The 27,010-nt window shown below is 46.8% G+C and overlaps 1 protein-coding gene across 1 annotated transcript in view; it reads left to right on the top strand.

The window, feature by feature from the left end:
• TGFBR3 (transforming growth factor beta receptor 3) overlaps positions 1-27,010 on the top strand; it is a gene marked incomplete at both ends in the record, with an annotated part of 193,555 nt that overhangs the window by 46,368 nt on the left and 120,177 nt on the right. Inside the window, one exon of the mRNA XM_080691467.1 lies at positions 11,656-11,840. Within this exon, the coding sequence (XP_080547593.1) occupies positions 11,656-11,840 (185 nt within the window). The remainder of the gene's footprint in view (positions 1-11,655; positions 11,841-27,010) is intronic.

Genomic DNA, 27,010 nt, shown 5'->3' with positions numbered 1-27,010 from the left:
GGTTTTCCTTTTTTAATCTCTTTTCTCCCTTCTGTTATCAGGACCTGAGGTTATGGGCTATGATTTCATCTCCCCAGAGGTGTGGTTCCCGCTCTCTCCTTCCTGACCCTCCTGCCTCCCCATCTTCTTGGCTTGCCGCTTTCCCCCCTGCCCACCGACCCTGCCCACCAGTCCTACCGCACACTCATCAGCCCCAGAGTCGGCCCCTGCACTGTGTTACGACTCCGGAGTTCTGTGTATAGTTTCACCTCTCCAGTCTTTTTTTTTTTTTTTCTTGCCAGACAACAGTTTGAGGTAAAAAAGAGAAAATTAGAGGCCAGGGGAATGGCCCCGGGGTACAGCATGTTCTGAGCTTGTGCAATGCCATTAAATTCAACCCCCAGCATAGAGGGGGAGGAGACTAGCTTGGTGACCTGATTATCTTAGGTATAAGTCAAGGCTGAGCCATGAGCAGATTGGGGAATGTCACTCCTCAAGGTCAGTGCGGGGCAGATTTGTATACCTTAAAGTCTTGACTTTGCCACAAAACTATTTTGAAATAGGATCTTGCTAAGTGGCTGAAGGTCTCGCTAAATTGCTGAGGCTGGTCTAGAACCTGTGATCCTCCTGTCTCAGCCTCCCAAGTATTGGGATTATAAGGCATTCACCCCCATACCTGGCTTCAGCGATCCTCCTGTCTCAGCCTCCCAAGTATTGGGATTATAAGGCATTCACCCCCATACCTGGCTACGAAGTGTACTTTTTTTTTTCCTTTTCTATATTTTGAAATTTCTTTCTTGCTGTACGGGGGATGGAACTCAGAGCCTCCTGTGTGCTAGGGCAAGCGCTCTGTCCCTGAGCTACAGTCTCCAACCCAGACTGTACTTTCTTTCAGTTACTTTGTATCTGCCAAACTCAGGGTCGGAGGAGGGGGGAAACCCAAAGAACAAAACTTCTATCCTCCAAACCTTCAAACTTCTATCCTCCAAACCTTCAGATGTTCTTGTCTCTGGGCTGAGACCAATAACATCCTATATAAACCCTAATCACCTATAAATGAATACTGTAGCCAGAGTCCCCTTCCATCTTAGCTTCCTGTAGGTCTTGTCAGAAGAGCAGGAACTGGGTACCATCTTTTTTTTTTTTTTTGGTGGTACTGGGGTTCCTGGAAGCCCTTCTACCGCCGGGCTACACTCCCAGGCTGATTTTCTATTTTTTAATTTGGAAACAGGGTCTCTTAAGCTAGGCTCCGAACCTGTGCCATCCTCCTGTCTCCACCTCCCAAGCCTGCGCCACGCCCGGCTGGGTACCATCTTATAAATCAAGAGTCAACAAGCAAAGTCTGGCCGGGGTGGAGCCTGATCACCCTCCTAGATTTCCAGAACACTCTGGAAGCTCAAATGTGGACCTCGCCCCTTTGCCAGTTAAGACTCCAGAATGTACTCAGAAAGCGGGGATTTTTACTCTGTGCATAAAACTGTGCATAGTTTTATTTTAAATCTTCCCAGTGTATTCTTAGAAATACTTTTTGGGAAGTAATGGCTAGGGAGTAGTAGAAGAATATCTTATCTTAGCTATTTTATTAATCACTCTAAAAGCTCACAAAGAAAACATTTTTCAACTCTAAAGAAGATGTTTTCATTCATTTATTTCCCCCACCCCCCACTGCCTCGAGGCTTTCCATTTCTAATGGTACTTGAAATTTGTAAACCATTTTCATCTGCAGTGCCTGATTTGATCTGTAAGTTGAGCATGTCAGAGTGAGAGAGATTGTAGGAAGCTTAAAAACAAGGTCAGGGTCCGGGTGTAGTTCAGAGGTAGCGCCATTGTCTAGCATGAGTGAGGCCCTGAGTCCCATCCCCAGCACCACAGAAAGAAAAGCAACAAAAACAAAGTCAAACAAAAGTCAAACAACCAGTAAGCCTCAGATCCGGACTTGACACCAGCTGTGTATCTCCTGGCCCACTACCCCATGATTCTCTAATGCAGGAGACCCTCCCTTTTTCTTTAATTTTTTTGGTGCTGGGGATCAAACGTGTTAAGCACAGGCTTTACCATTGGGCGACTCCAAGCCCTTTTAGGGCCTCCTCTTGCTATGTCTAGTGGTGACATCTGGGATGTGCTCCCTCTGCTGCCCCCTCTGGTCATAAAGATATAAAACAAACAGCAGTCCTTCCTCTCAGCTGCGCAGACCCCTCTGTATACACTTCTGGGTGGTATCTTGCTTGGGTGGAGTACCCTTTATAACTTGAGAATTTAGATTCTTTTTTGGGGGGTGTGTGGTGCTGGGGATGGAACCCAGGGGCATTCTACCACTGTGCTACCTCCCTAGCCCGATTTTTTTATTCTTTATTTTGAAGCAGGATCTCACTGAGTGGCGGAGGGCCTCATTAAATAGCTGAGGCTGCTGGTGAACCCAGATCCTCTCGTCTCAGCCTCCCAAGTATTGGGATTACAAGTGTGCGCCGCTACGCCTGGCTCAGAATTTAGGTTCTTAGTGAAGCTTTGCCCCTCCCCCCCCAACATTAAAAACACAATTAGAACACAGGAAATTCTTCAACATGGTTGCACCATGATTCTAACCCAACAATATATACAAATAAGTGCTGGCTTTTAGCCTAACAAATTGGCATTTGACTTCTTGGAAAAGACTTGGTTCTCAAGAGGAAGGCTTGGATTTAGATAGTCCCTGGGAGGATGAAAGGAACCATGATAAGATATGCCTAAAGAGTTATGCTGTAGAAAGAGCTGCCCAGCCGAGAGATCCTTGTTGCAGGCCTTGGAACCCGCCTCTCTTTGTCTAGGAATAAACTTCAGCCTGCAGCTAAGTTTTATTGTTGAAAATCCCAGGTGGGGGCTGTAGGAGAAGGGCCCCCCATTCCACAGCTCCATTGCCAAGGGCTGCAGATCCCAAGGCTTGTAATCGGAGACAGTGGGGCCAGAGCACATGGTCTGTACAGACGAGCGCTCGCCACTCAGGGCCTCGCAGGTGGTTTTTCCTCCAAGGTTTGTTTTTGCGTCACATCCTGATGTTTGTCACATTCTTGTCTCATAAAGCCAGACTGTGCTGCTGGCTGAGAAACCAACCTGAGTGCCCTTTCTGACACATCCTGGCATCGCCTGGGGCCGAAGGGACGTCCAGCTCCAGGGCAGCACAGATCCTGCGTTGCCCAGTCCCACAGTCTGTGGGAGTCTGTCCCTCGTTGCAGCTGACAGGATTGCGGAATTCCCTGTGGGACAATAACAGAAACCCTCATGAGTCAATGGTGTTGGTGGAATTCAATCTCCCCACTGCGATGTCTTGGTCCCAGGCTATAACGTTACCCCTTAATTCCCTCTGCGTCTTTACCACTTTTATTACAGCTGAACACACGCTCCTCATTAGTACCCTGGGTGATATGGGGGGATCAGAGCACTGGAAATTATGTGGAATCGGTACCAGATGTTTGCGTCAACTTGGTGTGCATTGGTTTTGCGAATGTTTGCAGATCACATTTATTAAACGTGAAGATTACTTGCTATACCTTCCTCCAAACAATACCCTCCCCTCAATATTTTGCTCTGTGCTTCACGAGGCATAGCATTAAGGCTTTCTTTGGGGATAGATTAAAGTGTGTGCAGCAAATGCCTCGTCTGCATTCTATCAAGTCCCGGGGCTGGCCTGCAGCCAGCGTGGACGTGGGGGTTCTGTAACTGAGATCGGAATGCTGTGTTGTAGCTGAGGGACAAAATGAAGGGGGAGCCTATTTGCATTTTTTTCCCTTTAAGTAGAACCGGGAATTTAGACATCGATGTTATAGTCACTAGGTCTTAGGAGCATTTCCCATATATCTGGATAATTGAGCATTACTGAAAAAGACAAAGAGGACATTTGGTAGAATGAGAAAGAAATTTGTGCTTCTTCACTGAGCTTCTGAAGTCTTTTTTTAAGCTAACCAGAAGTTGCAGATGTGAACCGAGAAGTTTTATTTTACTCTATTTTATTTTATCTTATCAGGCAGGAATTATGGTTTACGTTTGGCCCGGGCACCCAGTGTGAAGGGCAGGACTGGGAAGCGCAAACAAATTCAGCTGATACTCTATCACCTCAATTAGGACTTGGACCTGGACCTGGAGTCTGATGGACCCAGGTTTGGGGTCCCTCTGTCACTTGCTGGTGTGGCGTGCTCTTTGGCAAGTTACTTAACCCCTTCAAGTCTGAGTTTCTGTCACTCTAAAATCAGGGTTTGGACACTGTCTCCATAGTAGTGTTATGAAGAGTGGAAACAGAGTGTACGGAGTATGTGGCCCAGAGTGGGCGAGTGATGGCCGGCCTTGGGACCAGTCACCTCTGGCTCAGCAGCGGCGCTACCCAGCGCTGCCTCAAGTGGCCCAGCTGCTGACCGCCCGCATGGTGGGGGCTCCTTGTCAGCGGGCTCTGGCCGGGGCCAGGAGAGCTTCTCACCACAGGCTGAGCTTGCGTCTGCGCTGTCTTCCCGCCAACCACACTTTCAGCAAATAGAAGTAGCATCTCGGGGGGCCAGGGGCCAGGTGTCTCTCCCTTTGGCTGAGAGGGTGTATGGAACTGGAGGGACAGAGCCTGACTTCAGACCAGGAGGGACGAGGACAATTGGAATAAGACACAGCACCCAGCAGAATGTAAGGTCAGATTTCTCCAGGAGCCAGTGGGAAGAGAAAGCTCACATTTTGAGACCATGGAAAAGTTCCATTCTTTTAGGAATGGAAGCCCCAAAGAATCCTGGACAGAGCCAGGCACAGTGGCACAGCCTAGTAATCCCAGTACTTAGGAGGCTGAGACAGGATGATTGCAGGTTTGAGGACAGCCCCAGCAATTCAGTGAGACTCTGTTTTAAAACAAAAAATAAAAAGCACTGGGGATGAGGCTTGGAAGTAGAATGCCCCTGGGTTCAATCCACAGTACCATAAAAAATGAACGAATAAATAAATAGATAATAAATAAAGCAATCAATAAGAACCTGGACAGGATGTGTTCCAAATGCCCAGAATAAACAGAACTCCCTGAGTGGGAGGCAGCGGTGCGGCGTCTCTGGAGGCAAACCTGCATGTCCACTCTTGCCAGGAAGTGCTGCAATGAAATATGCATCCTGCCCCGTGGCTTGCAACAATCCACTTACAGTGGGAATAACAATATTTCTTCAACCCACCTTCCAGGGTTTCTTTGAAACTCCTCATGAAGTATCTGCAACTTGCCTTTTTGGTGATAACCACGAGGAGAGAGAGGCATGTGAGCCAGGAGTCAGTGGACACTGTTGTCCCCAGCCAGCGTTTCTTTCCTCGTCCCGGAGGCCCTGGTTGATCCTGACTCTTGCCATGTTGGTCAGGATCCTCACCACGCATGCCCCTCATGGCCCCTTGGCTGTGGGACGAGATTACATGGGGAAACAGAGCGTAGGCTTCCAGCCACGGCCACTGGGGGCTGTCCCTGGGGGCTTGCACCGGCAGCTCCAGAGCTTGTGGGCACTGCACAGGTGCAAAATGTTATCTGTGGAATCTGGATGTTCATTGTACAATGGTTTCAACATCTCCGTATGTTGAAATCTTTCATTTAAAAAATGCTGCGGGGAAGGGAAGGCTTATAGACTATGAGACCAAAAAAGAAATGCCTCCAGGAACCACACTCACTGCTGATGAGAGTGAAGTGGTACCGTTTTTCAATGGTATCACGGTGAGGAATGATAGGGAGAGTGTTACAATAGTCCCCTACTTGTCTGAAATTTCTCTGGATCACCTCCTGGTTCCATCCCCTTCTCAACTATATTGGGGTGCCTTCTGGACCGGGCTAAGGTGTGTGGCACTAGACAGAGGGATTTGTTTCTTTCCTGGTATTTGCAGTCTTCTGGAGTGCATGTACATCAAGCAAATAATTACAAGTAATTGCATACATCTGATCACATGACGTGCTTTCAAGAGAAATGGTGCCATGAGAATATGAAGAAGTAGAAAACAATAGCTCTCCAACCTAGTGAGAGGAGAGGGCGCTTCCTCTGGGACCTGAGGCTTGAGCAGGGCTTGGTCTTGCTAAGGCAGGGGAGGGAGCAGAGAGGGTGGGAAAGAGTTCATGAAAGAAACTTTGTGTGTATGAAGGTCCCAGGGAAGGGGTTTGATGAAGTAAAAGAAGGGGAGTGTATTAATTAGGGTAGGGTAAGCTGCAGGTGTCAGAAAACCCAACGTGACTTTGGGCTTGAATAAGAGAAAAGTCAACATGTGTTTTATAAATAAGCAGTTGAGAGCCTGTTCACCAAGCTCGCCGGCAATTTCTTTTTGCTTTGCCCTTTTTACTGTACCGCTTCCCTCTTACGGCCCCAAACAGCTGTTCTAGTGCTATTATAGAAGCTCTGTCTAGCCGGGCATGGTGGTGCACGCTTGTAGTCCCCGTGCTTGGGAGGCTGAGACAGGAGGATCGCACAGGTTCTAAGCCAGCCTCGGCTACTTAGTGAGGCTCTCGGCAACTTAGTGAGACCCTGTTTCCAAAAAATATATAAAATAGGTCTGGGAGTATAGCCCGGAGGTAGAAAGCCTCTGGGTTCCACTCCCAGTACCACAAAAAAAAAAAAAAAAAAAAAAAAAAGGAGCTCTGTCTATATTCTAGTCAGTGGGAAGGAGGCGAGGATGGAAGGTCACATCTCCTCCCTTTCACAAAGAAACTACCTGGAAGTTGTATATGTCTCTTCTGGTTATGTGTCAGCCAGAATTTGGTCACATGTCAATTACCTAGCTGCAGGTGGGGCTGTACCTCCATGTTGGATGGGCATGTGCCTGGCTAACAAGCAAGTGGAACAATGGATACTGGGCAGCAGGTCTGTGCCTCAGCCAGAATGGCTAAGACAGGGTGAGCAAGGGCCGGAGCGGGGAGGGATGAGGCCAGGCTGGGGCGGTGCCAGGTTGTAAGGGCCTTGGAAGCCATCACAAGGTCTGGGGGCTTTATCTGGAGAGCAGCAAGAGGTCAGGAAGTCTTTTTAAGCAGACCACAATCAGACTTACACTTCATAAGAGGGCTATTTTCTTTTTAATGTTTAAGAGTTTTATTTTCTTTTCATCTTCTCCCTTTAGTTTTAATTTTTTCCATTGGTACGTTTTGTATTCTTTGCGTTCTGATCCAATTATTTCTTTATAATACATTTCTAGAGGGTAAGAACTTGCTGGGTCAAAGAGATATGAACTTTTTATTTTTATTTTTTAGGCTTTTGATACCATTGAAAAATGGTACCACTTCACTCACATCAGCAGTGAGTGTGGTTCCTGGAGGCATTTCTTTTTTGGTCTCATAGTCTATAAGCCTTCCCTTCCCCGCAGCATTTTTTAAATGAAAGATTTCAACATACGGAGATGTTGAAACCATTGTACAATGAACATCCAGATTCCACAGATAACATTTTGCAATAGTCACTTTATCAAGTTTCTATCATCCATCAATCCATCTTTTTTTTTTTTTTTTTTTTTTTGGGTGCATTTCAGAGTAAGTTACAGGCCTTAGGACATTTTACCCCTACATCTGCGACTGCTCTTTGGTTCTCACTGAAAGCGTGGGACACTAGCCCCGGGATTAACATCAATACCTCCCTTCAGGATTCTACCCACAAAGAGAGAAATCAGCCCCAGAGGCAGGTCCAACTCTGCAGTCTCTGGGGACTGCAGTGACCTTGGAATAGTTAACAGGTGCACTGAGCTCCTCTCTCTCTCTCTCTCTCTCTCTCTCTCTCTCTCTCTCTCTCTCTCCCTCCCTCCCTCCCTCCCTCCCCCTCCCTCCCTCCCTCCCTCCCTCCCTCCCTCCCTCCCTCCCTCCCTCTCTCTCTCTCTCTCTCTCTCTCTCTCTCTCTCTCTCTCTCTCTGTGGTCTGGGGATGGAACCCAGGGGCTTTTGACCTCCTCTGAGGTACACACCCATTGCCTTATTTTTTCATTCTTTATTTTGAAATAGGGTCTCATTGAGTTGCAAAGAGCCTCACTAAGTAGCTGAGGCTGGCTGCGAACTGTGATCCTTCGCCTCTGGAATGCTGGGATTACAAGTGTGCGTCAGCACGCCCAGTTTGAGCTTTTCTTCTTTTTCTTTAAAATGTACTGAAACTAGCCGGGCGGGCGTGGTGACACATGCTTGTAATCCCCACGCTTGGGAAGTGAGACAGGAGGATCCTGCAGTTTCAAAGCCAGCCTTGCTGGCTTAAGAGACCCTGTTTCCAAATACAAATATAAAATAGGTGTGGGAGTGTAGCCTGGAGAAGGGTTCCATCCTCAGTACTACCCCCCCTCCAAAAAGTACTGAAACTACCTTTTTATGACGTGTTGGGAGTATGTACAGAAGCTTAATGAACGGGAACAATTTCTTTATGGTTTTTACTAGAATAGTCTAACATGATGTGTTGATTTGTTGAAGGCACCATTTCTTACATAATCTTGGTGATAGAGGTGGATAATTCCTGAATTTTTCTTCTTTTTTTTTTCATTTTGGCATAGGCCAATCACATGGTGTTGTTGTTGTTGTGTGTGTGTGTGTGTGTGTGTGTGTGTGTGTGTGTGTGTGTGTTTTAAACTTGAAGGAAAAATTCAATAACTTCAAAAACCCCAGCATGTCAATGGTCATGGGCACTCTATCCTGACACTGTTAGTCAGCTTTCCATTGCTGCATCGAACCACTGAGACAAACAACTTGAAAGAAAGAAAGAAAGCTGGCTGTGGTGGTGTATAAATGTAATCCCAGTACCAGGGAGGCTGAGACAGGAGGATCGCAGATTTACTGGCCAGCCTCAGCTACTTAGTGAGGCCCTCCGCAGCTTAGTGAGACCCTGTTTCAAAATAAAGAATAAAAAATAGGGCCGGGGGTGTAGCTAAGAGGTAGAATGCCCCTCCTGGGTTCAATCCCAAGTACTGCAATAAATAAATAAGTAAGTAAATAAATAAATAAATAAATAAGGTTTACTGGGCTTATGGTTTCAGAGGTTTCAGTCCGTGGCCATTTGGCCCTGTCACTTTGGGCCTGTGACAGTCGTGCACATCATGGCAGAGGATAATGCTCACTTCATTGTCGTTGGGACACAAAAAGAGAGAATAAGGAAGGGCTTGGGGTCCCCATGGCCCTTCACGCCCATGCCTCCAATGACCTAACTGTCTTCCATTAGACCCCAACTCTTGAAGGCTCCACCACCTCCCTAAAGAGTACACAGGCTGGCAACCAAGCCTCTATTTAACACAGCCTCTAACACAGCTCTGAGGACACTGGCGATCCAAAGTGGAGTGCCGGGTGTATTTAAACATCAGCTTCAGTGGATCCAGTCAAGATATGCTCTCACACACTTGATCAGGCTGTGCCCTGTGCATCGCTTTCTCTTTTCTTTGACCTTGGAATGACATATTACCCCTGGCTAGAGCTACGACTCACAAAGAGGGGTCTGCTCTTCTATTACCCCCACACGACAGAGAACACAGCTGTCAGGCAGAGTGCTCCCTGGGCACCGGGCCTCCCCTCTCCCCTTCCCGCCCTCCCTGGGTGGGACCTGGCCCTCCAGTTTGTTTTTTGTGGAGTTTTGTTTCTGCCCCTTTGTGAAGATGAGCATGGTGGTTATTTAAGGAAGACCCATGGGCAATGGTGGCACTGGAAAAAAGAACACAAGAAGCAGGTTGTAGGTCTTTTTGCTAATGGGTTTTGGATCAAATGACTGGCCAGTCAGAGCTTTGCAAACACATAAAAAATCAAGATTAAAAGCATTTATAGCCAGGCGTGGTGGCGCACGCTTGTAATCCCTGCGCTTGGGAGGCTGAGATAGGAGGAGTGCACAGGTTCGAAGTCAGCCTCGGCTACTTAGTGAGACCCCGTTTCCAAATAAAATATAAAATAGGTCTGGGAGTGTAGCCCGGAGGTAGAAAGCCTCTGGGTTCCACCCCTAGTACCACCAAAAAAAAAAAAAAAAAAAAAGCATTTATATTTGTGCTTAATTTATAATCATTGCAAAATCATGGCAGGAAGTCCTGAGACCATTTCAGAGGGTTTCCCAGTGTGGGTCTTTAGAGCCAGTGTGTACCCCCAGAATCGAGTAGGAACAGAAGATTTTCCCTGGGGCTCAGGAAGGCACCACCGTCCGGCACTGCCGTGACATCTTCCCTCACCACCACCTGCTTTCTCAGAAAGCAGCTGGGCACTGTCCAGCGATACTGAGTGGCAGTGATTATTTGAGAAGGCACATACTTCATTTCAGACCTGATTGCTGTTATCAACCTAGATAATTTCTGCGAGTCCTGAAATAGACCTGGCCCCCCAGGCAGGGTGTCAGCTTATGGTGTGGCCGTGGGTGCAGGCGCCGCGGCTGCTTCTGAGCTATGTGTACCTTTTAGATTGGGACTGCAGTCCTAGAAAATACCTTTATTATGTAGAAAAGTCAGAAAGAGCTCCTTGGAATGCACCCAGACCTTGTATATGGGTTCCATTTGAAAGGGTGGGCGGTATGTTCAAGTCCCAGGGGGCCTCAGCTACTGACCTGGGACAGTACCAGCAAGTGTGCAGAAGTGGGTGAAGATGAAGTATTCTAAGGATAAAGGGAGATTTCCCCTCTGCTCTCTGACAGTACGGTGAACTGAGCTGATGAAAACAGACTAAATAGGAGACAGGGCACACAGCGTTATTATTTTATTAATTAATTTATATTTTGCAGCACTGGGATTGAACCAAAGGAGATTCTACCACTGAGCTGTCCCTTCAGCCTTTTTTTTTTTTTAACTTTTAAAAATTTTAGACAATGTCACTGGGCGTGGTGGGCACGCTTGTAATCCCCGTGCTTGGGAGGCGGAGACAGGAGGATTGCACCGGTTCAAAACAAGCCTCGCTGGCTTAAGAGACCCTGTTTCCAAATAAAAATATAAAAAAATAGGTCTGGGAGTATAGCCCGGAGGTAGAAGGGTTTCCAGGAACCTCAGTACCACCGCCAAAAAAAAAAAAAAAAAAAAAATTTGTTTAGACAATGTCTCACCAAGTTGCTGAGGCTGGCTTACAACCTACAATCCTCCTACCTCATCCTCCCAAGTAGCTGGAATTACAGGCCTGTGCTATCACACTTAGTAACATACAAACCTATTAACCTGCAGAAGAAAGTTGTTTCCAGAATGAAATGACAAGAAAACTAGCCTATTCTTCTGAAACTCAATCTCTTTTAAATTTTTTGGATGATTTTGGAGTATATTTGATTTTCTAAATTCCTATTTATTTTTTTATTTATTTATTGTGGTACTAGGGCTTAGGCTGGGAGTGTTCTACCACTGAGCTACACCCCAGGCCTTTTTATTTTTCATTTTGAAACAGGTCCTCACTAAATTAATGAGGCTGGCCTCGAACCTGTGATCCTCCTGTCTAATCCTCCCAAGTTCTGGGATCACAGGCGTGTGCCACTACACCTAGTCTAAGTCCCCTTTTAGACCCACAAGGCGCAAATGCAGTCCTCTGGATGAAGGACACCCACCACTGACATTTGGGTTTAATTCTTCCTTCCTGTCTTGGAAGGAAGTCAGAGGTACATGAGATGGATGGCTTATGGTCCCCTTGAGTTCTGGAAGCAACCTCCTTATTGTAAAGGTTCCTGTGGTGGGCTCCCAGTGGATTGATGACTGAAAATGCTCTTTTTCGGTAGACTGGCTGCTCTTTCTGAGTGGTTCGTGTCTGTGATTCTGTCCGCAGGTCCAGAGGCCAGCACGCAGTGTGAACTGTCACCCGTCAATGCCTCCCACCCTGTCCAGGCCTTGATGGAGAGCTTCACCGTCCTGTCGGGCTGTGCCAGCAGAGGCACGACTGCACTGCCGCAGGAGGTGCACGTCCTCAACCTCCGCGCTGCTGACCAGGGCCCAGGCCGGCTGCAGAGAGAGGTAGGCGCAGACGTCGGCTTCCAATGCACACCCTGCTGAGTCTGCAAAGATGCTTTTCAGAACAGAGTCTTTTTCTCCTCTCCAGAGATTCAACAGGAATGCTCGTGTATGAAGACAAGAGAGAACAGGACTTAGAATAACAGACATCTCTCTGACTTGGGCAACCTGAAGAGTTGTCTCTCTAGGGATTGCTTGCTTCTCTTCCTTTCCTGGCTCTGCATATGGGGAAGCACATTTGTAAGAATTCTGTGTTCTACTGGGGATGGTGGTACACCTCTGGAATCCCAGTATGTGGAAGGCTGAGAGAGGAGGATTGCAGGTTGGAGGCCAACCTTAGCAATTTAGCCCCTCAGCGACTTAATGAGACCCTGTTTAAAAATAAAAAGTAAAATAAGGCTTGAAATGTAGCTCAGAGCAACCGCCCCCCATGGTGTTCAATTTCCAGTACCACCACCACCAATAAATTAATAGAATCTCACTTTCTAAGTATGACTGTGAGAGATTAATGTGTTATTCCTCTGTTATCATAATAGGTGTTCTCATCCTCTTTCTTCCTTCGCTTTATCTTCTGAACCTATTGCTCCTCCAGCATTGGTCAGGGGAAACGGGGACATTCTAGAATAAAGGTAGCAGTACTTTGGGCTTTGGTGAAAGTCCCAAGGGCAGCTCCTTATTGCAGCTTTTCAAAGATGGCTGTGTGGTGGCGATGGCAGGGATGGGTTCAGTCTGTGCTTACACCGCGTCATGGCTCTCCCACGCTACCCCACCAGCACCTGTCATTTTACAAGTGCCGAAACAGGTGCACAGATAATTCACTGGCCCAAGGTCATCCCCCGCCAAGAGAAATGACCTCCACTTCCCATGACTCAAAAACGGCCTTAGTCGTGGGCACAGGGGCATCGTGCTTCTTTGTGAGGACCGACTTCCCCACCAGATCACTCACAGTTGTCAACTTTCTGTTTTTTAGCTTCAGTGTGTGAGAGGTGTTACCACTCAGGTATTATCTCTCCAAGGAGAAGGAATCACTCTGAACCCTGACTGCAGTGAAGCGCAGGGAAAACTAACGCAGGATGGGATTTACCTGTGAGCTTTCCCCCGGCCAAGAAAGCGGATTTCCAGAACCACTTGATTATGGGCCTTCGGCACCCTGCCTTTTGGGGGGAGCAGGGACAGGAGAGCCATGATGCCTCTCGAAGGAAAAGCAAACTGATTTTAATCCCGTGAATGTGTGCAGAGTGGGCTCATTTCAAAGATGGATCATCTGACCTTTCCAGCTCCGCTGGAAATTATTGTTAATACTCTTGGTTGCTTGCCATTGTTGCTGCAACCCATATTTCAGGTCAGATTTCTTTATCCCAGTAATGTGTCTTTAATTCTTAACGTATGGGGGAGTCTGTGGTGGGAGGGAGAGGAGGAGAGGAGGAAATGCAGTTCCTCGAGGTGAGGCATTGCTGACTCCAGCAACTCCTCAGCAGGAGCAATTACTCATTCTATATATGCGCCTCTCCGCGGAACCCAGAAGAGAAAGCAAGCCCAAGCCGCCACGGAAGCAGCAACAGCTGAAAATTCTTGATGTTAAATTGTGTGGTCTTGTTGTCAACCTTGAAAATAGTCTACTGGAGGGACAGAAAAACACCTTTAAGAGGAGCAACACGCTGAGCGTGGTGGCGCACGCTTGTGATCCCAGCATTCGGGAGGCTGAGACAGAAGGATCGTGGTTCGAGGACAGCTTGAGCTACTAAGTGAGGCCCTTTGCAACTCAGTGAGACCCTATTTCAAAATAAAGAATAAAAAATGGGCTTGGGGTGTAGCTCAGAGGTAGAATGCCCCTGGGTTCTATCCCTAGTACCCCCCAAAAATAAAAAAGAAGCAACACAACACCCCCTCCCCACTTTTCTCTACTACGTTAGATCAGAGTGCTGAAGATGTATAAAACCAGCCAGCATCATGGGGCACAGCCTGAGAAGGAAAGAGGGCCCACAGAGGATAATTCCAAGCTTCTCTGAAACCCTGAACCTTGTTCTCAGCACCTCACTGGTGTACGGATGATCTGGGACTGGTGATTTGAAGACATTCCTGAGAATAGGTTACAGAGGGCAGTTGTGTCCTTTGCTTGTTTGGGGGCCTGTAAGGATTAGATGAGTTTAAATAGAGTTCAGACCTGTTTGAAAACATGGTGTTGGGGTAGCAGATCTTGGGAATTTCCATCTGGCTTTGGCCTGCTGCCCCTTAGTAGACCTCTGCATTTACCGAGGGAAGGTAGAGGATGACAGAGCCAGCCAAAGAAAGAGCAGAAGAGTTCATTGGTGGATGGCAAGACGGGGTGGAGAAGTTCACACCCCCTGCCCTGTTCCTATATAACTGTGGAGAGATAGTATTATGGCTGTGCACGCAGTTTTGAAAAATTGCTTAAGCCATGGGACCCAGAAATTCCACTCCTAGATATCTACCCAATAGAAATAATAACATAGCTTGCACAAAAACTTGCCCATGGATTTCATGCTGTTATTATTCATGACACTTAAAAGATAGAAATAACTTGAATGTCCATCCTCTGGTGAATGGATAAATAGGATGGAGTATATCCATACAGTGGAATGTTATGTGTAAAAAGAAATTAAATACTGATACATGCTGTAACCTGGATGCACACCTTAAAATATGCTAAATGAAAGATAGAGTAAACCGTTGTTATGTAATCTCACTCTTATGACATGGCCAGAGTCGATGTATTTATGAAGACAAAGTTTAATGAGTACTCACTTAGTGCTAGGTGGGGAAGGGTGAAGTAGAGGTTTACTACTAATGGTTATAGAGTTCTTAGGGTGGGAGTAAAAATATTCTAAAATTAAAATTGTGGTCATGATTTTACAGCAGTGCAAATATACTAAAAACCGTTGAATTATAATTGAAAGGGGTGAATTTGATAGTAGGTGAATTGTATCCCAATAAAACCATTGAAAAAGAATCTTTCAACCTGCCAACATTCTAATTAACCCATAAAGTGTACCTTGGCTTCATTCACTTTTATTTTTATACTAAAATTACTTCCTCCTCCAACCTAAACTCACCCAACTCTTTTTTTTTTTTTTTGCTGTTCTCAATGGATAACTTGGTTTTATAAATATACCATGATACGTGTTATGCTAGAGCTAATGGCTTATTCATTTGGGGGGGACAGCGGTGGGAGGGCCAGAGGCAGCCTTTGTACAGTCTCTGCCAAACATTTAAGACAAGCATTTTTCAAGATGAACAGTGTCCTTGCTCACAAATTAGCAAAATAATCATGCTGGCTCCCAGCCACACTCTGCTGATTGCAGTAGTCATTTTTCACCTTCATCCTTGAGTGTCAGGGAATTCCTAAGTCAACCCTATTTCCCCTCGGCTGGTTAGCGGTGCTGGATCAGCAGCGAGATCTGTGATAAATAGCTCCTTCCCTAACATTTGACTCAACTCCCGCCTCCCAGGTGCCTGTGGCCTTTCGGCTGAGCAGAAGTTTCTTGTTTTCCAGGGCAGAGGAGGTGAAAGAGCCTACAACTAGAAGCAGTCATCACAGCAAGTCAAATTTGGGGGAAACGGTTTTGCTCAAGTCGGATAAACAATTATATGGGCCAAGAGGGGTTTGTATCAGAAACACACTTGCTATAGCGATATCAGAAATCCCTCTGCTCCAAAGCAGCCGCTCCTGTTGCTTCCCTGCCGGGTCCACATCACGATGGGAAGACTTGTAGCTGTGTTTTTTCTTCTGAGACCACACATCTCATTTGCAGTCATTGGTTTTAGAAATAACAACAGCCTTGGAAGTGCACAGGAAACTGGAAAAAGACTGCCTGGCGACAGAGGAGGGCCAAAGAGGGTGAACAGCCCTTAGAGACTGGATTGTCTTTTGGAATGAGCGGGGTCTGTGTCGTGGCTTTCGTCACGGTGAAAGCCAGCTCCCAGCCTGTGAAGCGCGGTGCTTCAGGGTGTTTCCTGGTTCCTGGGAAGGGCTACACCATTGCTTGTTTATAGCAACACACTTTCATTAGTTTCTGGAATGGCAACAATTTTGTTTCCTATGGTCTACTTTTTACTTGCAGTCCGCTTTAATGTGGTGGTGTGTGTCATTTCTATTTCCGACCTTGCTAATTGCTTGCTTATTTTGAAAAGCTGTTGAGGGCAAGCCCCTCATTAGCTATTGCACATGCATAGGAGAGATGTGGGCCTTTACATGTATGTATATTGGGTGTGCCAGGGCCTGGCTGTGGGGTGGAGTGTGGACCAGAGTCTCCACTGACATCGACAGAAGCCAGGTTTAGTAATGCCACCCACTGGCTCACATCGTTTTATATATTTGCTTCTCTGCCTCATGCCAAACGAGAATTTTGGATGGGCTTGCAACAAGAGTCGAACGAACCATGTAAGCAGAAGCACAAAATGAGAACCAAAGAAGAAAGAGGAGTGAGGGTCCTCGGCCGTGTGGGTCATGTGGTTGCTATGACCAGGTTTGAAATCTGGCTCCAAGCTTCTTGGCCCGCTCGGCCAGATGGGACATGTGGCCAGTCACACATGTGGCTTGCAATCGCTTTTACTTTTTTTTTTTTTTTTTTTTTGGTGGTACTGGGGTTCCTGGAAGCCCTTCTACCTCCGGGCTACACTCCCAGACCTATTTTTATATTTTTATTTAGAAACAGGGTCTCCTAAGCCAGCGCGCGCGGCTGGCTTTGAACCAGCACAATCCTCCTGTCTCCGCCTCCCAAGCGCGGGGATTACAAGCGTGCGCCACCACGCCCGGCAATCGCTTTTACTTTATAATCGCTTTTACTTTATACCTTTTCCCAAGACTGGGACGTGAACTTGGCCTCTTCTTAGATCTTTCTGAGGGCAGAGAAGACCACAGTGAGCAGAAAGAGAAAGATGTCAATATATCTAAAACACTAAGCAACCGTCCTGCTCGCCTTCTAACAGCCCCTTTGTCCCCCCAAACAGCAGCAGCTGCATCTAGTGGTGGTGGTGGGGTTGCTGGCCGCCGGCCGCCCTGGGGCCCGTGTCAGCTCTGCCCGGGGATCTTTGGGTTTCGGGAGGTTTGCCACCAGAGGGTGAGCTGCGGAGCTGCCTCCAGCAGAGTCTGTTAATGGCTGCAGTTGAAGTTTTTCCATGCTTCGAGATGGTCTCTCTTTTACTTCCAGCCTCCAAAACCCGCTTATCTAGTGGGTGGGCTTTCGCTGTGGGCTGAGCCAGCAGGTGTCAGGGGACAGTTCAAGCCCTGTGCTTTTTTCCAGGCTTTGGAGCCCTTGGTTTTTCCCTTGGGGCTCTGGGGTAGGATTGAGGTTGGTCTGTATGGCAGAGTCTCTTTTTTCCTTCTCGTGGTTCAGGATTATCATACCAACTGTCAGTAATTATAAAGCATAGGCCTGAGCTCAGGAGCCCCTGCCCCCAGCCTCCATGAGGCTGTTAATCCCCACACGAAATGCCACCGCCCGGGGGGCTTTTCTCTATTTCCATCGATAATCTTCTCCATAATGCTTTCAGCAGCCCTCACAAAAGCGCCCACCTGTCCTCTGCTGATAATCCAGTACTTCTTGTGACCAAATTTGCTTTAACTGTGTGGGGAGGACAGGCAAAATAGTGGCTCTTTCCGGGCCTGGGATGTAGGTGAAGAGGAGGAGCGCTTTCCTGGCCTGTACCAGGAGGCCCAGCGTTCAGTCTCCAGCAGTGCCAGACCAACAAATAAAAAGTCTCTTCCTGTGAAGAACAAAAAGCCAGGTCTCAATATTTGGACTCTGCCATCTGATAACATCTCATTTTTGTTGTTGTTTACTTTGAGGAAATCGGTAGTTTTAGGGATCTTTACCTGTCTATGTACTTATCTGTCATCGCTGGTCTTTCTTCCGGCTTTCACAGTATTAATAGATGGACAACGCTTTTCCTCTTTTTCCCTCGCAGTTATCAGAATACAGACACTGCGGTGTTGGAGAGGGGGCAATGGCAATGGGTATATGTCTTGCCCATTACAACAAAAATAACTGATGCCAAATTTCAAGGCTGGCTTTTAAAATTATTATTATTGCAGTTCTGGGGATGGATCCCAGGAACATTCTACCTCCGAGCTACATGCCCAGCCCGATTTTTTATTCTTTATTTCGAAACAGGGTCTCACTGAGTTGCAAAGGGCCTCAGTAGTAGCTGAGGCTGTCTGCGAACTGCTATCCTCCTATCTCAGCCTCCCAGATGCTGGGATTATAAGTGTGTGCCACCATGCCCACCTAAGGCTGGCTTTTTGGAAAGTATACCCACCAGAGCAAAAACAGCACATGAACCTCAGCAAATGAGCTGCATTCTGTCTCCATGTGGAACACTTTTTTCTCTGCTGTTATTCATGAATGATTTCTCAATGCTAGTCCTGTGCATGGGGGAGTGGTAAAAGAACCCAGTCAAGGCTATTTATGTTTGTGATATCTTATACATAGTATGAACTAAGCAAGTGTCAAAATAAACTCCCCTCACACACAGACACTGTATACTGGTGAAATTCAGTTTCTACACAAGTCCCCTCCATACATAAGCTCTGCCTGGTGTTTATTTAAAAGGAAGTTGTCCTGGAATTTGCCCCAATGACAGGTAAGATTATCTCAAAACTGACCATTTTGTCACAGACCTACAACAGATACATTAAATGTCCCCAAATCAATCAATCTTTCTTTCTTTTCTTTCTTTCCTTCTTTCTTTCTTTCTCTTTCACTCTCTCCTCCTTCTCCCCCTCTCTCCCTCTTCCTTCCTCCCTTTTCCTCTTTCTCTTTCCCTCCCTTTTCCTCTCCCTCCCTCCCTCTTTTTCCCCATGCATCTAAGTGTCGCTATAGACATTATTTCATTACCTTCAAAGGCATCTGACCTTGTCTTATGGGATCAAAGACCCCAAATGAAGAGGATGTGCCATCATTTAAAGAGTTGCCCCTTCACTCGGTGCTCAGTGCAGTTTCCATGGTGACCCCCAGCTGGGAAGATGGAAGGTCCTGACTGGGGCCTGGATCAAGGAGTAGGAGCAGGGTCCAGCACAGCAGAGCAAGGCTGTTGCAACAGAGGACGGTGCAGGCCAATGCTGGAACTGGCCAAACTCGTCAAGGATGATGTCTAACATGCCGGGGCAAGATGTGTAATCTGAAACTACAGCTAACTCTCAAGTAAGGACTCTCCACAGATGCAGTTTGGGAATTTTTCAAAAAGGGAAAGCAGAAATAAAAAAAAGATACCAGGAGCCGGGTGTGCTGGTGCACACTTGTAATCACAGTACTATACAAAAGGATCCGGGTTCACGGCCAGCTTAGTTACTTAGTGAGACCCTGTTTCAAAATAAAGAATAAAAAATTGGGCTGCAGGTGTAGCTCAGAGGTAGAATGTCCTTGGGTTCAATCCCTAGCACCCAGCAACACACACACACACACACACACACACACACACACACACACACATACACACACACACACCAGAAAACACCAGACACATAGCCGGGCGTGGTGGCGCATGCTTGTAATCCCCGCGCTTGGGAGGCGGAGACAGGAGGATCGCGCAGGTTCGAAGCCAGCCGCGCTGGCGTAAGTGACCCTGTTTCAAAAATATAAAATAGGTCTGGGAGTGTAGCCCGGAGGAAGAAGGGCTTCCAGGAACCCCAGTACCACAAAAAAAAAAAAAAAAGAAAAAGAAAACACCAGACACAAACAGACCAGGACCCACGCTGAGCTAAGCAGTTACCATGTTCCTCCCAGGATTGGGGCTGGCTACATGCCTCTGTCTTACCCTGTCTTTTATCATAGGGATGTCTAGTTGCTGTAGAATTGCTCTAGAAAAGCCTAGTCCTGGCCCACCCGGGGGATTAAGCTTGGTTGGACTCTGACATTTGAGCATGAAGTAATGAATTCCGGGTTATGTTCTTTGCTAGCTGAAAGTTATCAGATTGGGAGGAAAAAACAAAAACAAAACCCCTCTATTATATCCTTTTTCCTCGGGATGGAGAAGAGACTGTCCTGACCCATTAAAAATGTGTCCAGCAGCAGCATTTCCCAACCAGTGTGATAGTCTGTGTTCTTGGAGGTTAGAGTTGCAGCCCTGACCCACACTGTTGTCATGGTAACTGCTCTTGACTTTTTAAATTTCCTGAAAATCTCATTAGAAAATGTTTCTACAAGAGCACCCTCCACATTTGCAAATGTGACTTTTTGCTCCTCTTAGATTTTTATTTTTTTGAGAGTAAAATAAGCCATAATATAAAGCAAGGGGCAGGTCTACAAAACTGAGACCCAGATGTATCATTTGGGCAAGGGCCCAGTCTGTGTGAGTGCGTGCAAAATATCCAATTATCCAACTTGTGTTTCTTATTTCCATTGCTTATCTGCTATCTTGACATTTTATTCAAAAATAAAAGGAAATTTACTCCTAATGACTCTCATTTGAATACACAAATTCTGCAGAAGTATTTGTTTATTATATTACGGTCCATCCCTTTTCCCACTGTTTTCTAAAATGTCTGTGTAAATTAGACACATATGTATTTCTTTGCTCTTCTTCCTCCGATGATGACGAGGTTGTGGGTGAACTGGTCTCTCTGATTGCCTCTGGCTGCTGTCTTATTTCTCTATTCCTTTCCTCCCTGGTCTCCTGGTTGAGTGGTCATTTTTCTTCCCTCTCTGCTGCCTGACTTCTGCTCCCAAGCTCATCTCTGGTTATTGCTGATGATGTCCTTTGGACCAACTCATGGGATGCTGGCACTGGCGAGGGGCTCACATGGGCAGGCCAGAGAAGGGAATGACTCCTTGCTCACCATCAAACACCATGACTCCAGCTCCTACCAAAGAGCTCTTTGACTACATCACTTTTCCCCACTCCTCATTTTTTTGCTTCCTTCAAGGTTGTTGGGCACACCCTCTTTTGGCACCTGCCCGTCGGTTTCAGGATTCACCTGGTTCTGCTTCTTCCTTTCCACCTGTTTCTGTTTCTTTCCTTCTTTCTCTGGGGTTCCTGACCTACAAGCCACTGACCCTCTATTTACCTCTGTCCACTCTCCCTGAGGCAGCCTGTCTGTTCTTAGGATTTTGGTTGTCACCTCCTGCCCATGACTTCCAGCACTCTCTTGCAGGCTTCTCAAGTGGTGCCCCAGTCAGTCTCTCCTGCACCCCTCCTCCCAGTCTTGCTTCGAGCTCCCGGGTGCATGATCTGTGGTATGGAGGGGTGGCTTACAGTATAATCCAGATGCAGAGCTAATGCCAGCGCTGTCACATCCAAAGCATGTGGCCCTGGGTGTCCTACTTGATCCTCTAAGCCCCACTTTCTTCACCTGTGAATAGAGAAGACAAGAGCGCTGTTTCTGGGTGTTCTCTGATGATCGAGAGACAACTCTGTGCATGCAGGGTTGGCACGTGTGCCTGGCACCTCCTAGTAAACAATCAAATGCTTGCAAATCGGGCTTTTACCATCTCTAAAACTGAACACGAAAAGCTTGCTAAGCCACTTCTCTGGTCCCAGTGCTGGGCTGCAGGCGGAGCCCCTGCCATCCATCAGTGTCTACACTGTCATCCCGCTTGCAGCTCTTGAACCACCTCGGGTTCCCTCTCCTCCCTTCAAACTCTGTTTGGGTCACGGTTTCCTCAGCAGTTTCCTTTGAATGTCTCTGTTCCTGTGCACTTACCTTGCAGCTTCCTTCATCAATTTCCTGGGACTGGCATCGTCAGCTTTAGATCCTGATTCTTTCCAGCTAGTTTGGGAACCACCTCACAGAAAGATCTACTCTAAATAATACTCCTGTAACGCCCTCGTTGACACATTCACAGTCCCATTAAATGAGTTGTTTACTAAGAGCCCACTGTGTAGACAGTCTGCTCTAGATTTATACTCATCGTTATGTCTTTAGCACCTATTGACATTAAAGGAAAATACGCTTAATGTACCATGACTAATGAAATGCCTACTTTATTGACAAAAGTTTGCAGCAGCCCAAGGATGGGAGTGGTACTTCTACCTACAGGTGAGGAAAGGATTCCAAAGGACAGAGCATTTGGTGGAGGGCTTAGCAGTGAGGCAGGCACCGCAGGTGGCAGGGCACGGCCTTGGTGTGCACCGAGGGAAGAGTGGAACCCCCGTGTGGAGGGAACGTCTTCCCTGTTTGTGCACACGGTGTGGCTGGTAAACAGATGGGGGTGGCAAACTGTGGCCCTTTGAACAAATCCTGCCTGCTGCCTGTTTTTGTTTTTTAACTAGCTTTGTTGAGACACTATTTATGTACCATAAAGTTCTCCTGTTTAAACTGCATAAGTAGCTGGGCGTGGTGGTGCACACTTGTAATCCCAGCATTCGGGAGGCTGAGACAGAAGAATCATAGGTTCGCAGACAGCCTTAGCTACTTAGTGAGGCGCTCTGCAACTTAGTGAGACCCTGTTTCAAAATAAAGAATAAAAATTGGAAGTGTAGCTCAGAGGTAGAATGGCCCTGCATTCAATCCCCAGCGCCACAAAAAATAAAAAAATAAAAATATGAACTGCACAATTCAACCGCTTTTAGTATACTTAATAGAGGCGTGTGGCAAGTACTATAATCCAATTTTAGAATTACTTTTATCACCTCCCTCAAGAAATCTTGGACTCGTTATCAGCCACTGCCCCCGTTTCTTTGTGCCCCCTGCCCAGCCCAAGGCAACAGCCAATCCACTTTCTTTCTAGATTTGGGTTTTCTGGGCATTTGCATGAATGGAATCGTGCAGCATGCACTCTTTTGTGACAGGCTTTTTTCACTTTGCATAATGGACTGAGACCCATCCGTGTTGTAGCATGTGTCCGTTATTCCTTTCCTTTTTATTCCTAAGTAGTATCCCATTGCACAGCCACACCATGCTGTGCTTTTCCATCTATAAGTCTGATACCTATTTTCATAAAGTTTTTTTTTTTCTGGTTCTGGGGACCAAACATTCTACTTTGGAGCTATACCCTCAGCCTTTTTTTAAATTTTTTTATTTTTTTTATTATTGTGAAACAGGGTCTCCTTGAGTGGCTGAGAACTTCACTAAGTTGCTGAAGCTGGCTACGAACCTGTGAGTCTCTTTTCTCAGCCTCCCAAGTGCTGGGATTACAGGCTTGCACCACCATGCCCAGCTTAAAGTTTTATTAGGGCCAGGCATGGTGGCCCACGCTTGTAATCCCAGTACTTGAGAGGCTGAGAAGAGGATCGAAGGTTCATAGCCAGCCTCAGCAACTTAGTGAGACCCTGTTCCAAAATAAAGAATTAAAAAAAAAGGGCTGGGGATATAGCTCAGCGATAGAATGCCTCGGCGTCCAATCGCCAGTACTACAAACGAATAAATAAATAAATTAATTAATTAAATTTATTAGGGCACAGCTGCACCCAATTGTTTCCATATTGTCTAGGGCTGCTTTCTTTTTACAGTGGCCAAGTTGGATACTATGAGAGAATCTCCAGCAGCTTTGAATAGTTACTGTTTGACCCTTTGCAGAAGAGCTTGCCCGCTCTTGGGATGCAGGTTGAATCCCTTGGAGATGCTCAAGAGCAGATGGTAGGACCTCACCCCTGGGCATGGTACCTGTGCTCCCAGCTCCTTGGGAGGCTGAGGCTAGAGGACCATTTAAGCCCAGGAGTTCAGGGCCACCCTGGGCATCACAGTGAAATCCTGTCAAAACAACAAACAAGGCTGGGCGTGGTGGCGCACCCTTGTAATCCCCGCGCTTGGAAGGCGGAGACAGGAGGATCGCGCTGGTTCGGAGCCAGCCTCGCTGGCTTAAGAGACGCTGTTTCCAATATATATATATATGGTCTGGGAGTGTAGCCCGGAGGTAGAAGGGCTTCCAGGAACCCCAGTACCACCAAAAACAGAACAACAACAAAAAAACAAACAAACAAACAGTAACAACAACAAAACCCACCAAAGGACACTGGCCAGTGCCTCAGCCCGGCTTTATTAGATAAGTCCATTGCTCTGTGTCTTTGTCTTTAATCCCACCTGCACTCGTGTATCTGGTCTCTCGGGTCTTGCCTTGTTAGAAGCCCATGTTGAAGTCGTACCCCTCCAGCAACCTTTCTCTTGACCCTTCTCCATTCCCCCTTTTAAAATGTCGCTCTGAATCCTCCCTTCCCCAGCCTCGCTCTGCCCCTTCCAGGGCGCAGGATCACATTTCCCTGTACTCTTTGCTGCGGAATCCTGTGCGTTAGTCCTGCACACCCACCTGGCGAGAGGCCTTGGGCTTCTTTTGTGGTATGTAGACTGGATTCTCACATGGCGCGTGGACGTTATTTCAAGCATCACGGTAAGGTGCTTGAAGGACTCTCCTTTGTCCACCGTGCATGTTTATTCGGTTTGCACTGTATCGGTGTTTGGTCCCTAGACTTTTCCATTTTCTATTTCTGTTTTGATACATTTTTCTTAAATCTCATTTAATCCACCTTACAGTTTCCTTTAAACTCCACAGATCTCTGTTTCCATCTTTTTCCAGCCTGTTTCTGAATCTCCGTAATATTCTTCTTTGCTTTTAGGAGTTTTAGTCATCTCCCACTAAACTAGTTAGTCTTTCTCTCTTCTGGGGAAAAAGCTATAAATGGTTTTTGACTCTGCTGCTCCCGTGGGCAGCTCATTTGATCTTGAGCTGAGCTTGAAGTTGGGCCATTGAGAATGTCAGTCCTCATGATGTCGGGGTGACTCTCAGCCAAATCTTAATATTGCTGGAATTAATTAACGTTGATTCCTCCAATTGAAGAGAGCATTTTACTCTACTGTGTATTATTAACCACCTAATAACCTGATTTAAAAAATTTTTTGTTTTCTTGCTCCATGAGTCCTTAAAATATCCCTGCCTGTATAGTAATTTGTTCCTTGTTTAATGTGGCTCTTTCCTTTGTTTACTCTGGACTCGAGTCTTTGTAGCTTGTTTTCTAAGTCAGCTCAGAAGTTGCTGGTCATTGGATTTGGCAGCGTTTTCAAGCTTTACCCACCAGAACCCTACAGGAAGTTGTGTGTCGGCCAGAAGAGTCTGTTTACTTAGAGCATGGTGTCCTGCAGAAGCAAGCCATTTACGAGGGGCTGGTTTTAAAGACACAGGAATCCGACTCTGTTTGGAGGACCTGCCCTGCGCTCTGGCCTGCGCCGGCCCACACATGCGCCCCAGGCTTTCCTTCCCAGCCTACAGGGGCACTTGGGCTTGAGTGAGGGATAACTGGAGGAGTCCTCGCCCTCAGCTTTTCAGCCTTGTCTGGAAGGCCAACATTTCAAGACCCAGGTCCTAGGTGGCCCTTGGAACTCATGAGAATGGGATTGATTAAAAAAACAACTTTCTCGTGAATCCCAGCCAAGAAATGAGCTGATATTTGTGCCACGCGACACTTGTCTTGGGGACGGGGCAGGCCTGCTGGGCCCCCTGGTATCGGTTGGGTTGGCAGGGCTAGCCATGATGTTCCCTCTTTCTGCCTTCTTTGCCCATGTCTCGCTCTCTCTCTCCAGCCCGTCCTCCCTTACCTGCTTTAGCTCTGTTGGACCAGATGGCCAGGACGGGAGCCTCTGTCGGCTGAGGGAGCCAGCTGGAGGGCGGTGGGCGCTGGGCCTGCAATCTACCGCTCCCCTCTTGTCAGGAAGCCTGGGGAGCCAGAGCTGAGACCTCTTCTACAGGGTTTCTGTGAGACCGTCTACCTCCCCAGGACCCCCTCATCTTCAAGGGGCCGGGTGGAGCAGGATCCTTTGACCTGGGAGAGTCTGGGGCCTGGTCCACTGGACTCTCTCAGGCCACTTCATAGTTGGGGCTCCTCTGGGGGACCCAGCCCCTCCTGCCCTCTAATGGACCTCCTCACAGAATCCCTTTTTACTTTTGTTTTATCTACCTCTTAGCAGAACAACAGAGATAAATTAAGCAGTGGCACTCCACTAGCTGAGTTTGGGGGGAAGTTCTTATTTCAAAGAAAAAAAATATTACTTTAAAAATTACTTGCCAAATTTTTTTTCAAAAGCCAAAACTTTTTTTCTTAAAAAAAAAAAAAAAAGGAGCTGGCGTGGTGGTGCACTCTTGTAATCCAAGCATTTGGGAGACTGAGACAGAAGGATCAGGATTCTCAGACAGCCTCAGCTACTTAGTGAGGCCCTCTGCAACTCAGTGAGACCCTGTTTTAAAATAAAGAATAAGAAAACAGGGCCGGGGATGTCGCTCAGAGATAGAATGTCCTGGATTCCATCCCCAGTATACCGCAAAAAAAAAAAAAGAAAAAAAGAAAAAAAGAAAAGAGGGAGACATTTTCCCAGTGAGGACTGGATTGTTTAAATTGTCCAAACCTTTATCTTCTTTTTCTCGTTAGGTAAGTCTCACTCTTGGGTGATTTCTTCACTCATTGAAGTGCTAGCTATTCACAGGTGCCCACCACACCCTCAGGCTGCCCCTCTGCTCATCGCATCCCCGTCCCCTTCCTGCCAATGAGACCTACCTGCTCTCACCTGCACCTTCCCAGCCAGGTGACTCATTCCCTCAACCCCCAGGAAGAGGGATCCAGGGTGCTGGGGTGCCTAAACCAGGGTTGGAGGGGGGGGAATTACTTGTGACATTTCTGTGCAAATTTTATGTAAACCACTGTTACATAAGGTATTCAGATTGAATTCCACTAGATTATGAGTTAGCCTAATAAATAAGCACCCTCTACTACCATTCGATTTCCTCCCCTTTCCCCAGAACCTTGATCCTGGTTCCTGGAATCAGAATTCAAGCCAGATGAGCCCCCTCCCCTGAGGCAGAGTGGATGGGTGTGCAGTCTTGAGGCAGTATACTTAGGAGACTGGAATTTTTATTTTTGTAAATGCAAGTCAGGGGAGGGGCTGGAGAGCTATTGCTTTAGACTGTTCTTATTTTTGTTTCTTTTTAAATGAGTGCTACCTTATTTTGGAATTGCAGCAACTTGGGAAATTTACTGGAATTCTGCCAGCTGTCACCACCTGAATGAATTTGATTGTACCCTTCCTCCCACCCATTGACCTGTCTTTTACTCTGTCTGGGGGTGCTGGGGTGCAGACTTTCTGGAGTTAGTCCTTTTGATGCCCGAGCACTCTAGTTTTTTTCCCTGTAAAGGTTGGTTCAGCCACAAATCAATTGATTCTGCTGTCTCAATTTCAAAATAAAAAGAAACTTAGAATAAATAAGTAAATAAATAAATTTCTGGGTGTGGTG

Source organism: Muscardinus avellanarius (genome assembly GCF_963383645.1).
Source record: "Muscardinus avellanarius genome assembly, chromosome: 3".
In the NCBI taxonomy this organism is placed as follows: domain Eukaryota; kingdom Metazoa; phylum Chordata; class Mammalia; order Rodentia; family Gliridae; genus Muscardinus; species Muscardinus avellanarius.
This window is presented reverse-complemented; position numbering and strand designations above follow the sequence as displayed.